Source organism: Ceratosolen solmsi, unplaced genomic scaffold (genome assembly GCF_000503995.2).
Source record: "Ceratosolen solmsi marchali unplaced genomic scaffold, CerSol_1.0 scaffold14, whole genome shotgun sequence".
NCBI classification, from domain to species: domain Eukaryota; kingdom Metazoa; phylum Arthropoda; class Insecta; order Hymenoptera; family Agaonidae; genus Ceratosolen; species Ceratosolen solmsi.
The window spans coordinates 2,125,477-2,145,266 of record NW_011948420.1 but is presented as its reverse complement, the minus strand read 5'-3'; the positions used below and the strand labels follow the sequence as shown (position 1 = coordinate 2,145,266).

The 19,790-nt window shown below is 23.2% G+C and overlaps 1 protein-coding gene across 1 annotated transcript in view; it reads left to right on the top strand.

Annotated features, from left to right (window-relative positions):
- Positions 1–17,759: 17,759 nt before the first annotated feature.
- The window catches only part of Nmdar1 (glutamate ionotropic receptor NMDA type subunit 1), a 59,963-nt gene continuing 57,932 nt past the window's right edge, over positions 17,760–19,790 (top strand). The window contains exon 1 of the mRNA XM_011498243.1: positions 17,760–17,925. Within this exon, the coding sequence (XP_011496545.1) occupies positions 17,878–17,925 (48 nt within the window). The 5' untranslated portion in view covers positions 17,760–17,877. The remainder of the gene's footprint in view (positions 17,926–19,790) is intronic.

The following is a 19,790-nucleotide window of genomic DNA, read 5'->3' as shown; positions in this document are numbered from 1 at the left end:
AAAATCTTTTTCATGCTTTAAATAAATTTGTAATTATAATGTGATGATATACTTGATTTAGTTAATCTAATAATAATGATATAAATTAATTAAATATGTAAATTTTTAAATATGTATTCATATATTATATTATATATTACCTTATTTTTAGTGCTCTTTTTAAAATAGATTGAACACATAAATTATTCATTATAACTATTAAAAATTACAAACTAGATTGTTCATTTTTCATAACATTATTGTTTAGTATCTCCAAAATAAGCATCTAGAAACAAATATTAATATAAGTATCAGATGGTTTAAATATTGTAGAAAAATGATTTTAAATATTCTAAATACGTTTTTATGAACTAAAAACATACAAGCTAACTGTCAATAGTAATTCTTCTATTTAAATGTAATAATAGAAACAATACTAAAATTAAATGAAATTATAAAGAGGATTCATAAATGTTATCCAAAAATTAATTTTTTGATAATTGATAATAATTTATTATATTTAGTATCGGTGAACTATATGTATAAATTTAACACTGACAAGCAAAAACAAAGTAATACAGTAATTACAAATCGTTTCGTACGATAATATTAAGATTAGAACACCGAGTTAGTAAGTTGTTATTTCTAATAAATAAATTATATAGTAATATAACTGAATATAAAAATCAAGGAAAATTCATAAAAAAACTAATATAAAAAAATTGAGCTCGTCAATTTTCAAAGTTTGAAAACGTGTATGAGGATGAATTTTTGTAAAAATTTACTTAAACTTAATCCAGCATGTAAATTGGAAAGAACAAATGTATGAAGCTCAAAGTACTTATGTACAGTAGTACAATGAAATTAAAAATATTGTAATTGAAACTGGTATAAGTTAAATATATTATAAGTTACATTCCACTTTTAATTTTTCTAATTACGAGTAGAATTATGAATTTTTAATAAGTTTAAAGTTTTTGTTTGCAGATTTTACAAATTTGAATAGAATTTTTTAATTTTCATTTATTATTACTTATTAATGAATATAAATTGAAAATATTAAATATTCATTATGAGCTTTCTGTTATATATGTTAAAAAAATTATAACAACATGTATAATGTAACAAGAGCTTAAGATCAATAATAAAAAATAGTGTTATATGTTATTCGATTATTATTAATCATGGCTCAAAGAAAAACTATATATATACATAGATGCAAGATTCAGTTAACTATTCATTATGCATGTTCTATAGAAAAATTAAAAAACAGTCTGTGTTTTGGAAATTTTCATAATATAAGCTCGCTACTCATGATCATTTATTGGTATAGGAAAAATATTTATGTTTTATTGTCTATATTCATAACTTGATACAACCTTATTTTATTATAAGAAGAGACTATTATACATTTAACTTTTCTAGTATATCTTCTATATCTGAGATAAATGAAGTTAAATTTTTATGTATATCAGATATCCAGTTGTCAAATTGTTGATCCATAAGAGCTAATATTTTCAAAATAGTTATGTAAATAATACATTTTTATAGAATTAGCATTCATTTAAAATTTAAAATTAAGATTATAAACCGATTATATGGTATAAATAACAAATCAAATAAATATTTTGAGCAAAAACTTAGTAATAATTTATTACTAAGTAGAATTAAATAACAAGTACTTATATATATACGACAATGCCAAAGCATTCCCATTATACCATCCCTATTTTTAAACATTCACTTTCTCAAGTTCATTTTGCTTATATATATTTTAAAATTATGAAATATTTATGAAATATTTTTTTACATGATGTTTAAGATTTTATCAAACATTGGCCATCTAAACATTATAGCCTAATTGGAAATAATTTTTTAAGACAATTTTACCATAAAACTGTTAAAAGAACAGGGGTTTATAAGATTGTACGTATGCTGAGCATGATTGTTTCACTAATGAGAAAATAATATATTAAATATTTAGTGGATAGAATTTATTGTTAAATGTTAAGGTAAACAATTTTCTTTGCATTGGTATGCAATAAAAAATGACAAATATATAAAATAACAGATATTTATTTTTGAAGATGATCCATCTAAATCAGTTCAAAGATATTAGCTTATAATAAAAACCAATTCAGTTGCACATTTTATTATTAAACTTTTAAATACACTTTACTTATTACTGTCTAAAATCTGCAACGAATATATTTAATGTTTGAATGGGAGTAATATTTAAAATACAAATAGAATAGAAATACAAATACAAATAGAATAAAATAGAAATATTACATTTTAATATACTTGATAAAATAAGATAAAATGTATTTTTATTATATTCATTGACATTTTTGTTACGTCACTTTTATTATAAGAGACAAGTTTAGGTTTTTATCAGATAACAATTTTAAATTTATATGTACATTTAAATTCGTTAGATATGCTTCGATTTATACATCCCTCTTATGTTTAATACAACTTCTTTAGAAAGCTCAAATAAATCGAACAGATATCTAAGGCGATCAAAAGGTTATACATTAGTCCTACTGTATCAATCATACATTAATTCTTATTTTAAAACATAAACATAGTTTTATATAATTTAAAAATAAAATTGTAAAATATTTTTAAAATAAAATATACTTTTTTATTATATTAACAATAATAAATTGTATTGAATTATTTCATTAATTTATGAATAGATATTGTTAACAGGAGCTTTATATTCATTTCCAAAAATTAGTCTAGAAATCTATAAAATTTTAAATTAAAATTATTAACGTGAAACAACTGTATTATAGATAAAAACAAATGTAGACGAAACTATAACAAAAAATTATCTTTTTCACCTAATATAATAATTGGCTTATTGAAATATAATGAAAACATATGTCTTACATGGTTGATCCTTCACAATACCAACAAAAATTGATCTATCTACATATAAAAAGATTATTAAAATCTTATTATTGCTACATGTTTTAAGATTTAAATTTGTTTAACCTGTTTTATACTGTATATGACAGTGAGAGTTGAATGAAATATTTTAGATTATAAATTGCCCAAATTAATTGTTGATAAATAATGATAAAAAATATAGTATTTATTTTGATGAACATCAACTGTAAAAAAATAATTTTATTAAATGAAAGTACACAAGAATCTTTTTTATTTTAAATATGTAAGAATAATTTATTTTTTATATTAAATATATTATACTGAGTAATGTAATTTTTTTAATTATTGTGACAGAGAACTTTATTAGTTTAATTTCATATATTAAACTTACGAAATCCACAAAAATATATGAAATTAGTCATGCTTTATAAGTACAACTCATCTTGAATAAAAAACACTTAAAATATAATTTAAAATATAAATTTATAATCATAATGTACCTTTTCAAATGCTTTATTTTAACAAAATATTTTTTCCCAATTTCTCTATTTATAATATATTGATAAATATATCTTACATATTTACAAATATGCATTAAATTATTTACAGCATATTAATTGGAAAATCTAGCAATTCTAATGAATACATGTAGTATATTAATTCTGTAAATGATAACAAATATATATTTATTTATATGTCATCAACAGATAAAAAATTTAGACAAATACTAATAAACCCAACTGCTTAAAGAATATTTTTTATATTGGTTATTAGCATCATAATCTATTGTAACAAACTATCATTTTATTAAAAATATATAAAGAATATAATTAATTTAATTTTGAATTATTACTAAATTAAAAATATTTAGAAAGTAATTAAATATTTTTAATTAATAAAGAGCATTAGTATTTTCATCTAGGCTAATTAATTTAAGGTTTACAGAATATAATCTTTAAAAATAATAAAAAATTTAGCAATTATAAATACAAGTCTTTGTATATAATGTAAAATATAATTAGTTTTACTATTGAAATTAAACAGTAACTCAAACTATATAAAAATTTGTACATTAATATGATTTGTTGTACGTCAATTTTTATAAACTACATAAAAAGCATTTCAAACATTTTTACTGTTATTAGATTTCTTACAATTTTAATAAAAGAATTACTTTATAATAGTAAATTAAATTCGTTTAAATCATTTAATTACTTTACGTTTTCCTTGTAAGTTATTAGTATCTTATCTATTTATTTGAAAAGTTAATAGTTTTTAAATTTTAATGAAAATTAGTTACATACTAATTAAATATGAAATATTAAATTTCATTTTTATATTTAACTTTTCATTAATTTTTTAATGAATCAAAATATAAATTTTAGAATTTATTTTGTTTTTAAAATAAGAATAAAAAAAATTACATTTGTATAGAATATTCAATATAAATTAATGTTAAACTATTTTTAGAATGTATAGAATAATGTGAAATTTCAAATTTTTTTCAATAATTTAAATAACCTATATTAGCTTTGATATAATTTAACTATTTTATCTAATATATATTTTATTCATTAATGTGAGAACTTTAATTCAATATACTTACAGAATATGGACAAATAATTTTTCTATTAACAATAAATATATCTAGCTAGAAATCTATTCAAGTTTGATTCCGATTAAAATTTAATTTATTAGATTATTAAATTTATTAAAACTATAATCAACAAATGTCTATTATTTGTTAAGAATTCATTGAAGATGTGGAAACATTGACAGTTCCATTAAAATATTTAAATTATTTATTTTTTTTTTATTTTTAAATAAATTGAATTATACTCTTTAAATTATAAATATTTGTATTCTTATTAAAGGCAATAATTTTATGTAATTATTAATATGAAAAATATTTAATTACAATATGTATATAACATTTATGATAAATTTTATATTTTAATATTTATTATTATTAATTTAAAATCAACGAATTTATTCATCAAAATTGAAGATTTTATATTTTTTACTGTATGTATACTTGACCATGTCTTATTTATTAATTTATAACATACATAAACAAATGATTACAGATTAAAAACAAGTTAAATCTTATATATAAAATTAATATAATCATAATTATACTTGTACTTACGTGTAATTATAGAATTTTCTCAATTTAAATACTATGAAATTTTTATCCATTAATTTAAAATCAATATTACGAATATGAATAAATATTTGTTAATAAGAACTATTATCTAGAAATATTGTTATTCATTGGTTTATATTCGTTTAAATATACGTAAATAAAATATTTATTAACATTTTATCAACTAAATTCAATCATTTATATTCATAATTGAAGGTTATATTGTTATGGTATTATAAGTGTAAATGAGTAGGAAGAGGAGCCAACATAAAATCAAAAATATCGTACTACCGAAATAAAATATATTTTATTTATATTTATAAATTACATGTACAATTAAAAATATTGAATTATTTATTTTTATTAAGCATGATACAAGAACAATTGTTCTTTTTAAAAATTTTTACTTGATAGTGATAATGAAGTTACTTTCCTGATGAATCAATTTCATAACTATTAATATTTTTTATTCATCTACTTTCAGCTTTAATATTTTATTCAATAGATTTAATTTAATTATAGTTCCGATAAACCAATATGTAATTTTTGTATTTCACAAATTCAAGTGTAGTCTTATTCTACATAATTAAATTTTTTTTATATACTTTTTTTACTCATCATTTTATTTAACAGATATTTATAATTTAAGTATCGATTAATTGATTATTTATAATTATAATATATTTGAATAACATTTAAATGTTTATGCAACAGTTCATATTAATAATATAATATTCTTCATGAAAAACAAGTATTCATTATATTATTTAAATTTTATTTTTATATTTCACATTAAAATATCAAGTTCTTTGTTTATAATGCTTCTATTTAACAAAATCTATACAATTCATTTTTAGTTACTGTTGATTTTCGGCTAATTTTTCAGTTATGAATTTTATTGAAATTAGCTCTTATTAAAAAATTAATCTAAATAAACATTTCATATAAATGAATACTCACCACTTTTATATTTTTAAAACATCGTACTATTTGATCACAAAAATATATTGTGCAATGTATATTATAGGTATGCATTAGTTTTATGTAGTGTGCTGAGTGTACGTAAATAATGAGAATGAGAAATACGAGTATATATATAGGTTTCAAACAAAGGATCAATGTGTTTAATGTGGTGTTGGATAGAAGAAAAATATTCTTCAATCTTTTTTAATTGAAATAGGTAAGTTGCTAAAGTTTTATAAATTGTAATAAATTAGTTAATTATTTTATAATTACCACCTGAGTCTATTTTTTCAAAATATTTCTTGTAACACTATTTTTAAGTACATTTTTGGTTTTCCTCATTATAATCAAACACATTATTAATGTATTCTATTTCTAGGGGATCTTAATATTCTCCTAATAAACTTAGTAACAATCTATAAGCTTTTAATTCATTTAATTCATAAATTAATTTTTTTCTTTTACAAAATAAAATGAATTCTGGTAAAATCTCAGACAACTAAGTTCTTTAATATGTTAATCACATGCTGATTAAAGGTCTTGAATAATTTGTAGTTTTCATTAACTGAAATAGATGGTTCAACTGAAATGAATTTTATAGTAATATAATTTAATAAATGAGATTGCAGGTGTAAGCAAGAACTCTTCCAGGTGCAATGCTTTATATCATGTAAAATTATTTAGTAATTTTAATAAAGTTTAAATAATACACATTCATAATATTACATAAGTATAGTTTGAAGTCACTTTGAGTGTTTCATTAAAAAGTTTTAAGATTATAACAATCATGAGTTCAAAATTATAATTTCTACAGTAGCAGAGACAACTAAGTAATTAAAAGTTTTTAACATTAAAAAACAAAAGAAATATATAAGTGCATATAACAAATAAAGAAATACAATATTGTCAATGAAATTTTTAAATGTAAAAAAGAAGATTCATCGCATTGTCCTAAAATTTAGCACAGAGTTGTATACAAGAGAATCATTAATAACTGAAGTTGTTTCTATTTATTAAGTATAGATATATATGAAAGCTGTCAATGCTTGTCATATTTATATATAAAAGCAATTTGAATTTAATTTTTCCTTTTCAGTTCTTAACAGAACATTTGCATTGTCTGGAGATTATGATCCTGGATTTTACAATATAAGCATTTACCAGAATATTCATTAGCATATTCAGAAAAATCTAATCTTTTTTAATATTCAAAACAAAACATTACACTACATACATTATTTCAATTTAAAATCTATTTGAATACAAAAACGTTTTAAATCCTATTCAAAGTATCTATATCAAGTGTTAAGTTTAAGTATCAATTTAAGTATATCTGTATCAATGTATATATTATATTATATATATAGTTTTTCCTTTTCTATAAATTCATTAAATTTTTGCATGATTCAATACTATTATTTCAAAGTGCATTTTATAAAAAAAATAATTTTCACGCCAATTAATCAATCTATTCAAATATATTTTTTAATTACAACACAAATTGTGTTTTATTCGATCACATTTTTTATTTTCTAATTTGTTTTAACTGACTGACTTTGTCTTGTAGTGATAGTATTTGTATAAAATATAAAAATTTAAGTGATTTATATAAAATCAATTAAAGCAGTCAATCTAATATATTGTATTTGGAAACATTTAACCAATAAAATTCATTATAATCAAATGTAATATGACATGTGCAAATAAAAAATCTGCAAAACCTCGTTCAGGTCCAATTCCATTAAAGCAATTTAAATTTACTGGATTTACTTGGAGTCGTAGACAAACTGAAAGAGAAAATATATATATACTTCAATAAATTTTTAATATACATATATAAAGATGAATAAGGGATAATTTTATCTTAAAATTACTCATTAAAATTAGTACATTTTTTTAAAGAATTATTTTTATACTTATACAATTGTGTGTTAATTTTAAACAAAAATATATACATTTACTTCAACATTTATTTAAATTGAATTAAATTGTAAATATTATAATAACTGTGTATTAAATATATTAAATCTAAACGTTGATATACTTGTCGATATATTTGATAAATAATAATAAAGAAATTTGTATATATATTTATTACAACACCTATATTTAATAAAAAATATTGTTAATACAATTGTATATATTTTATTTATATCACTAAAATATTTTTCTTAAATAATAGAAAAAATTCTAAATGTTTAAAATATTATTATAATCTTTTATATAATTTTTTAAATAATCATAAAATTCAAGTATAAAAGCCTAATATAATTTTATAGTTTTATCTAACAATTATTTCAGCTTTTAAAAATATGTGAAAAAATCTACCTTATTTTAATAGAAATATTACTTAAAAAATAACTATTCTATTAAAATATTAATTGATAGTTAATTTTTTTATTATACTATTTATGGTTTTTTAAAAATTAGCTGATATCTAGTCTTTAATTATAATAGCTACAATTTTTTTATTAAAGATATAAAAGTAAAGTTTTACTGGTTTACATTATCTTTAATTTATGTTTGGTTACTAATTGTATATATAAATGGAGCTTTCAATTATTAAAAATATGTTCCAACCCTGTGAACTGTTTTATATTATGTGTACGTTTAATAAGTATGCATGTAAATTTTAAATGAAATAATGTATTTTACTCATTTTTGTTTTATAGTAATATAAATTAAAACTATCAAAATTTACTCGTAAAATTCCGTAATTTGAAGGAAAACTAATTCTATTTAAATTATTCATTTACATTAATAGTAGATATTGTATATGTATATACCTGCTAAAATGAAACATGACACACTAGAAACAAATCCACTGAGAAAACTATTGAAAGGAAATGTACCGACTAGGCAACAATAAATAAATTGATAAATACCAGTAATAAAAATATATAATAAATATGAATCAATAATTTTCAATTTTTTTGATGTTGATTTCAAGTATTCTTGCCAAAATTTATTCATTACTACAAAAATAGACATTTTAAAAATTTTCAATTACTATTATACTTATTTAACGACTTTTTTATATTTCCAATTAACTGATAACAAGTTAAAATGGAAAGGATTCTTTTGTTACATGCACATAGTAGTATTTAACCCTATTGGTTATAATAAAAACGCGCCATTTTAATATCAACTTTAGTATCAATATTTAGACTAAAATACAGAAAATGAAAATTAATAAAATAAATATTTATATAGAGTATAGTTGAAATAAAAAATCACCGATAATCTGATTAAGTAGAAAGGTATCAAATATTTGTCCTAAAATTAAAAAATAATTAAATTATGTATATTTGATATTTATTGAACGTAATGCTAAGTTAATTAAAAAATACGACAGGTCTAACAAATATATACCGAAAATTAAAAAAAAAATTCTAAAAGAAAGAACAATGTTTCAACCATAAAATTAATAATAAAAAATAATAAGAATAAGAAAGAATTAAATTAAAATATGACAAAAAATATTGTATCTTATATACACATGTAGAAAAAATAGTGAAAATAAATTCAGACGTAAAATTTTTTGTAAATTAGAATACTAAAATAAATATTTATAATACAATATGTGAATTAAAACAAATAAATACAAAATCTAATGCAAAATTAAACCAATTAATAATAGTGATTTGAAAAGCTATCATAAGTATAATATATATTATAGTATATTATATTATAGGTAATAAAATATTGGTTTAATTAGTTCAATTACTTCTAATGTGTTTAATATAGTAATTATAATTTTAATATATATTATAATAAATATTTATAAACATTATAAAATGTTGTATTAATTTTATCACTATTTTTAAAATATTTATTTTTTATGCATTTTTGTATTAAAATTAAAATTTAAATTATGTTTATAAAGTAATGAATAATTGCATTGCAAGTAGGATATCGATGTTTCATAAACAAATAGTGGAGATAAGTAATTGAACATATATATATTATATATGTTGGATGGATAAATGAGAAAGATGTAATCTAGAAAATATCTAAATATCGACATAGAAGGAACAATATAAAAAATGGTTAACGCATGCCAATTGAAATAAATAAAAAAAGTAAACTGATAAGGCAAAGTGATAAAGGAAAGTAAAGTTATCATTAGTCAAAATCTAAAAATATTTTATATGTTGGAATTAATAATAAATTGAGACCATTATTTTGTATACGAGATAAGATTAACCATACACGTAACTAATTAGGTTACGAGTATTTATATAAACATAGATTGGAAAATAAATTAAATTATAAAGTATAATACAATTAATTAATGATTTTTCAAATAAATTATCGCTTTATATTTTAATGTCCTATTATTATTCGTTCCCCCTCTTTTAAAAAAAGTCTTGGATTTAATCAACTTAATTACGTAGGTAATACTGATTATTAACGAAGATAGACTGTCAAGTATAGTAATATATATTGAAACGTGGTTAAATTTGTCTTTAAAGACACGATAAAATGAATTATTATAATAATAGACATCTAATATTAAAAACGAAGTACCACGTATAAAAATAAAAAATCGATCTATGCTAATAAGTTTTCATTTGATTATATTTACAAGCTAGAGTTGCAGTTGTATTGTTGAACTCTTCATTGCAGTAAAGTGTAAAATGTAATATTAAACTTACAATAGTGTAAAGTATCTATGCTGTAATTGAAATAAATAGTTACAATAATTCAGATCAGGTAAATAGGTAATTTAACTTAGCCTAATAGAATTAGTATATTTCTAATAAGGTTATATATGTTATTAACAATTTTTCAATATTTCTATTATTTCTTATTATGTTTAATGTTTAAATTGTTATGTGGTAAAAAGAATTTTTAATTTTTTTTTAATGATTCATTTATAACACAAAATTTTCTTAAGGTTGATATAGTTTTATTTGAGAAAAATTTTTTTAAATTTTCATTAGAATTTATATTTTTAGAGGAAAATTTAATGCATAATATCATTAAATAAAACTATAGATAATTAATATTTTACTTAAAATTAACAATATATACTTTTATCAGAAAATTCTATAATTATTAAAAACAGGAATTCTAATGGAGTAGTTTCATATTATTTCAATGATATTTTTGAAAAAATTTTTTTGAAAAATTGAATCAAGACGACAAACCGTTTTAGTTATTTCTTGTTACAATCATTTATAATTATGCTATACGTTGTCCGATATCTTTACCATCTTTATATTTATAGAAAAATAATTGTAAATCGTAATAAAAATTATTAATATTTATTAAATATGTATTTTACTTATTATATTTTATATTAGATTTATTTATTTACTTTTGTTAATTTTAATTTTAATAATTTGAAATATAAAAACAGGAACTTTGTTATTTATACCTGCAGTTATTATGTTTGAAAAGTTAAAACATTAAAATACTCTTTCAAGTAATGTGATTTTCTCATTAAATTTTATATTATGAAAATAAATATGTTGAAGTGTAGTTGAATTATACAGATATATGTAAAAAAAAAATAAAGCAAATGCGCAGAATCCAGATAGCTCAATGGGATAATATTGTAAACATTCTACGTTAGAGGTACTTAGAATATATATTCTTTCTATAAGTAGAAAGGTGTTTCTAAAAAAATTAATAGTTTATTTTAATATCTTTGATCATATTTGTGAAGTTTAATTAAATATTCAATACTTCATTTAATATAATAACATTAGAACATAAAAAAACCCTTTAAAGTAATTTATTTTAGAAAAAGTTTGTAATTCCAACTAAATAACAATAAAAAATCAATTAAAAAATGGTAAATATCAATGCATGAAACGAACTTACATTTTTATGATTAATTTATATAACAAATTTTGGAATTTTTACCATTTTTAATAATTATCTTATTTTTTAAAGTTCATTAGGATTTTATCCTAATCATAATCTTGTTAATTAATTTTTTTTTTAAATACAATAAAAATAATTTGTAATTCAATTATTTAATATACATGGATCAAAAACAAATGATAATTAAATTAATATATTTCGTTATAAATTTAATAATAATTATAGTTCAAATATTGATACTATAATAGCTGTATATAATATATTTTTTTAATAATATAATTTAAGCGATATTTTAAAATTAAATTACTTTAATCAATATAATATTTACTTTTATATTACTTTAGTCACATTAAGTATTTTTTAAAAGGGTGATTGCCTTACTATGGTAAATAACAGAAAAATACTTGTGTTTTCCGTAATAAGTTGTACAATATATGTATGAGTCTATAAAAAATTGTATTTTAGAAATTATAAAAAAATTGTTTTTTATTTACGATATTTATAATGAATACTTATATAGTTAAGTGTATTTTATATTTAATCATATACATAATATAATTATTATATAATCTATTGATATGAAATATTTGTGATTTTTCCTGAGTTATTAAGAATATAAGTTTATCGTATATATCTCTTATATTTCATATATTCAATTTTAAGTGGATTGACTGTTACATATATTGATTAGAAATCATTTTTCTCACACAAATTGTATTCCATACTATTGACGAGTAAAAATGATTTCTGTTAATGAATTCTAAATGGTTCAAAATAAATTGAAATACATACAACATATTTTATAATAATTAAAATTTATTTAATGAGTATAAATATACAAAAATTAAATGAAAAATTTTTTAAAATAAGCTTACAAGGCATATCAATTGTATTAAAAAAATTATATTAGTTTAATATACTTTGTACATCACATATTTAAGAAAAGTTTGAAATTGTTACAATTTTAGTATAAATAGTAAAAATAAAAAAAATTAAATTAAATCTTGAAAATCTAGTATAGATTGCTATTTTTGTATATATTTACAACTTCGTTGTAAGGTTTTTGAATATGCGGGTATGTTACATATAAAAACATTCACAAAAATTGAAAGTATTCATACTGAATAAACTATGAAAAACATTCCTTGCTTGTAGCAAAATTTTTATATATAGAAGTGTTTGTTCGTTATGTCTAGTAAAATTGTTCGTGAATTCGATGAATTCCATTCATATATTGCAGTATTTTTCTGAATGTTTTTCTGAAATCCAATTTAATTATCTACTTCTTCGTGGATCATCGCTTATACAAATTGAATAAAGAAGCATAACAATGAAACAAATATGCATAATACGTAGAGCGTAAAATTGGCATGTTTCAAGAATTAAAACCGTAAGGTAAAAATTATGTTATTAATATTACTAACAATAAATAGTTTTTGTTATATGAATGTATTTAATTGTATGTATTTACTGTTGTTCGGAATTCAAGCAATTTCGAATAATTTAGAAATGGGAAAAGTACAAGCTCTCGGACGCTTATGTTTGTAAACATTGATTCTGCGAATTCTTGTATAGTCTACGCCTTATTTTCTAGTGTCCTACAATATTTCCGCATAACAACGTCGATTGGACTCCTCGAATATTCTGGAGCTTAGTTTCTGACGTCATCAAGAGTTTCGGTCTAGCAACAAGCGCAAGCACTGTTGCCAGCGTTGTAAGCTGCCTCCACATATTCAATTAAAATTCAATTTCAATTTCAATTTCAATTTCAAATTTCAATTAAAAGAGCAGCTCTCCACACACCGGCGCTCACTGTATCTATCAGTCATTCAATCATCAGTTATTGCTCACTGTATCTTTATCAATCATTCAATTATCAGTTATTATTCACATGAAACTCCGCTGTATATCAGTCAATCAGTTATACTAATATACAAACATACTTCAGTCAGATTCAGCAATAATACAATCATAAGCCAACGGTGAAGCCAAATAATTTATAACTAATGTAAGTGAGCCACGGCTAAGCAGTCAAGAGTGGAGATTGAATTTCAAGAGTAATTATTAAATACGAAGCGCACCACCTACGCACTCACCACACACGTGGGTAAGACATTGAATCCTCTGTATTTAACGTCACTGTATTCGTGTCTGTTCTCTGAATTGAAAGCACTAAAATATCACTGCGATCGGAACTATAACTCAAAAATTAAAAGTAAAAATTGAATCTTGACACTTGGAGTGGGTGCTATAGGCACGCAAGACAAGAGTGAAAATTGAAACTTTTGTATTAGACGTCGCTGTATTTAGGTCTGTTCCCTGGATTCAAGCACTAAGGCGGTACTGACCGCTATACGCCGGAATAAGGGTCATACGTGGCACTATTCAAGGAGTGTCAAGAATTTACGCCCTTGCATTTCACAGTGTAGTAATTTTCACTAAGTGCACTTCAACAAGAGGACCCGGAGCTTCATAACCTTCAACCTCGACTGTAGTGAACGCTGTCTCCACGTGAAACTACTAAGGAACAAAGCCCCACAGATTCTCATTACCATCTTAGAATCATATTTATTGTGTAGTATGTAAATAAATAAAGAGAAAAAATACCAAGATACACTATGTGTCAAATATTTAATAAATGCGCCGTCCCCTTCCACTTGCCAGCAATCCTCCCACCGAACACCACTGGAAGTTTTAGTCTAATCTTAGCCAACTATAATTTTTAACAAATACTATTATAATATAAATTTATTGAATAAAATATTTAAAATATTGTTTTCTCCATATTAATATCGTTTTTTATTATGTAATAAATTGTGTCCATTTTAAATAATATTTTGTATAAGAAATTTTTCAAATATTTTTATTATTTATTTAGTTCAATTACTCATTTGTTTAACTTAATCATTTATCACCATAAATTCATTAATAATTATTACCTTATATTTTTAACATTTATACTATGCTAATGAAATAAGATTTAAGTAATTCTGTTAATTTTATTAAATATTATAGTAATCATGGAAATATAATATTATAATAAAATAAGATAAAAAAATAAATTATAAGTAATAGTATTAATAAAAATATTAAAATGTCAAAGTTTGCGATTTTTTATCTGGTACGGTATTAAGGACCGAAGAAATTGATTTTTTACATATATATATAACATTTGTATATAATTAGTATTTGTATTAAATTAAAATTTACATTATTTACGATTAAATTATAGTTTATGTATCGGAACAAACTTACATCTAATTCATACTGTACAAAATGTATTCGCCGTTCCTGCTTGTTTTACCAAGACCGGTTCGAAGGATAAAAATTGATGCCGTTGACAACTCGGAGAGCACGGGTGTAGTATGATAGCGATGAAAGGTCATAAGTGGAAGGGATATTATAATAATACAATATAAATATGGCTGATGTATGCTGCTTATTCTGTTATTTATTTGATGACAAGGCTTGTATAGTATTACTATTATTAATTATTGAAATAACTCTTGGGGTGGATTAATGTGTTTGCGATGGTAAACGTATACTCATCTACGCAGCGTGATGGTTTGAATATGAGCACAGAATAGCGCGAAGTTTGATTCGTCGACACTCGCGCTATTTGGATGAGCATGTGCGTAATTGAGGTTATAGTTGTTATGTAGCGCGACACATGTAACTGTTGTTACTTCATAGATATGCTCGTATCGTAGCAAGCGTACCTTGTCCTGATATTGGCGTACTGCAATAAATTAAGATGGAAGTAAGAGTTTGAAGGGCTTTTACCTCATGAAGGATACTGCTACTTGTTGTGTCTTCTGCGAGAGTTGAAGGGCACGCTGTGGATTCATAAGCGTCAGACTTTGAACTAAGGTGAGGGTAAGGCCGGCAAGTCTCGCATCAGTTGATTGGAATTATTCCGCACTGTCTCTCTGGTGAGAGCCTTTTCTTCTTTGGTTCTGCTTGTCGATGACGTATTCTGAATCTTAAGTTTTAGTTGATTATTCAAGCGGTGATACTACTTACGAAGACTAATTGTCGACTTGTCTTCGGACTCCAATAGGTGGATATGTCTTCGATCCTTTTGAACTTGTAACGACTGTTTCTTGAATTGCGTTAATGGACTTACGGGCATATGTCGTCGTTCTTCTAGAACGTGTAACGACTGTTGCCTTGAACTGCGTTAATGGACTTCCACTTGACACTTATTTGAATAAGGACTTTATCGAGAGTGTTTGAATATTGAAAAATGCGCCCCTTAAATACATTTGCTGACCATGAACTTCACTTGAACCCCTTCCCTTATTTTTCGTCCAATCAGAGACTCCTCCCTTACAGTTGAGAGCAGCGCCTCTTGTGGCTTCTTAGTTAATTAAGGGCGTAGTCGTCTCTTCGTCTGCATGACAAGAAGAGCTCTCGTTTCCGCTAACGCATCTGGCGACAGCATGACAACTTGTTGACAGCGGGAAGGTGGTGGGGCCCGCTAGTACATATTGCTTGAAGTAGTTACCGAGCGGAGCGAATTTGTACAGATGCCTAAAGAGTAGGTTTTTCCCGTGTTTATTGTATTGTTTTTCCAGATGTTATATTGTATTGAAAAAATGTCTCGCGATCTCCAACACATACCATATAATGCATGTTTGTATTTAGATTATATTTAAAATATAAAGGTATGTTAAAAATAATTGGGCGATTAGTTTATTTATTAATAATATGCAGCTTATCAATTAGAGAAACAGAGAATAAATCAGGTTGAATAATTAGCACTGATTGATTCTAAATACTCGTATGCGCGGTTCTTTTCCAGTATCCGTAAAACTCTTTTACATTTTTATTTTAAATTTCTGCATTATAAATAGCAAGTATGAGTATCAAATTTATTTAGTGAGTAAGTAGAAACTTGTATAATTTTCAATTATCATAATTTAATAATTCTGTAAATGTAAATATTAATCTAAAAGCGTAAGTAAGGAAGTCGTTTACTTTATTAATTTAGGTTTCCAATAATTTCGAAATTTAATATTGAAATTTCGAATGATCCGTTTTCTTTTTTAATGATAATAATTTAAAATAAAAATTTTGTTTTTAAATGTTCAATTTGATGTTTAGAGAACCATAAACACAACAAAGTCAATCCACATTATTTTTATTTAACTTGTTATTTAAGATAAGCAATAGTATTTGTAAAAAGTGAACAATTGACAATGATAATGTGATATAACATGTTATTCAAGATAGTATTGTAGTCGCGTTAATTATATAAAAAATACAATGCTAGTCAACAAATGCATTGACTGTATAATTAAATGAGAATAATTTAAATTATACAGTGCAGATATTAGTAATACGAAAAAAAGGTAATATATTAGTATATTTTACCGAGAGTCAATATAGTGTAATAATAAGGACACAGTTGAGAAGCTGTATTTTTATAATATTTCATTCTTTTCACAATGAAAAGAGTTTATTTAAATTCATACATAGCAGTAACAATGGACGTAATTGAGATAGAAACTATAAATTTAAGTATATTTAAAATATCCGAGTTCAATTTATGTAATATTATGGATTAACATAATTATATTTTTATAATAAACTATAAATTTAAGAACAATTTCAAAATTGATTGATTTAAAATCGAATTGGTTCAAATTAAACAATTACTTCTCTCAGTTTTAGTAGGTATTCATGTTTAATTCTTTTTCTATTTCATTCTGTGGAATATGAGTACCAATCAGACTGAAAAATTACAAAAAAAGTGATATAATTTTTATTATATAATTGCAATCAAATTAAAAATTTGGTAAATAAAAATTTTTATAATAATAATATTATAATAATAATATAATAAAAATAAAACGATATACTTTTACATATTTTTATATTTTATTGAATTAAATTTAATAAATTATTAAAAATGTTCTAATTTACAGATAAAAATGAAGAATAAAAACAGAAATTTAATAATTATATTAATTTGCATTATTGTACGTCCAATTTTTATCGTAGGACGTTTATCACAGACCGTCAATAATCCTGGATATTTTAATATTGGCGGTATGCTTTCCAATTCAGAATATGAAGCTTTCTTTAATGAAACAATAGATGTAAGTTTAAATTCTTTTAGAATTAATTACTAAATAAATGAAAACATAAATATAAATAATGTACGTAATATTAAATATGTATATATATATATATTCCATGCATCCTTGTCTAAAATTGATCAAGAATAAACGTTATTAAAAGAGCAAATATTAAAATAATATTAATTAATAAAATAATAATTTTTTATAATTTTTAATGCATTTATTTAGTTATAATATTTAAAAAGTGTATGTTTTGAAAATAAGAAAAAAGTGAATCAAATTTTCTTACTTTTTGTTCACTGATTTTATTAACAAAATATGAAAGAAAACGGAGAGTATTATTGTATAGTTTTTAATTATTTTTTAATGTACTAATGTAAAGATTCAGTGTAGCTGTAAATTATTCTTTATAATTTACATTAAAATACCAATTTGAATTATATTTTTTTAATAAAATGTAAAATATTTTTAGAAATTGTTAGCACATAAATTTCTTCGAATTAAAATAGAATGAATACTCAGTACATTAAATACAAATTCGTATTTGTATTTGCTATTAATATTAAAAGACGATCAAGGAAGCGAAATCTAATGTTATTTTATTTATCCGTAAAACAGATTATTATTACACAATGCTAGAGATTCTGAGAATCTCTCCAGTGTTTAGGTTTTGCAAATTTCCCAAGGTTAGTATTTCTGGGAAAATCCCTATCTGTCGTTGTACATTTGGAAAAATTCGTTATATCCGAAAAAAAGTGTCGTTGGACATCCTTCTAGCACCACAATCGCATCCATTGTTTCTAGAACCACAATCACATCCATTGCTTTTACACCACAACCGCCTTTATTATTATCAGCACTAACTAGGCTGTCGCGTAGATATTTAAGGCAAGCACGCTTCGAGAAACGCGCTCACTTAGTGTAGTCATTACGGAAGGAACACATTTTATTCTCCAGTGTGCATCAGTTAACAGACAGTTCAGGTTGCTGACTGCATTACAAGAAAATATTCTACTACAAGAAGCATAGTATCAAAGTACTCCTTATCACGAAAGTATACCAGAAGTTTCCCTTGATGGTAACTATTCACTACGTGATCAGGTCTAGGCAACTGTATCGCTGTGAGTAAGAATAGCATAAGCCATACTCTTTCAATTAGAACATTACATAATTCATTGCTAATCCTTACAAGATTAGCAAGAGCTGTTAATAGCACTTCACACTGTTCGAGATTGCGAGACCTTTTTTAATGAATTAAAACATCTGGCAAAACAATATCATTAAATTGTCGTTATTCTTCGGTAAAATTCCTGCTCATTTGTATCAAGCTAGAATGTCATTAAACTTATTGCCTTATTGTCGAAGACACGGAAAGGTCAGTACATCTAGAAAACCCCGAAAATCAGTCATGCTAGTTACTTCGCATTGCCAATGCGTTCATTGTTTCCCGCGTTAATGAGCTAACTGTTTACTGGCACGACCGCGTCGAATCTGCTTGTACTAGAAAAATGGAAGTGCTAGATATACGAAAAACTCTTGACCATAAAAACATTTCTTACCTTCACTGCAACCCAAAACCCAGCACGTGCGACATCGGGCAATGAGCGTACGTGCGCATTCGGCATCTTTAGACAATGCTTGCATTGCCCTCAATTATGCTGAATCTTGCCGATCAGACTAGCCAATCGACAGCGCTTCCAGAGGACCTCCCATAACGATAAGTCTCAGAGAAGGGAGAGACGATCAATAGTAGACGCCCCCGCCCTTTCTGATACCTTCCCTATCTATCAACTTCATGACTAAACCCGGAAGGAAGTGGAAATGAAGGCGTGCATGATCAATCATGCTGCCCAAAGTTGCGCTCTGATTGGACACAAGAAATA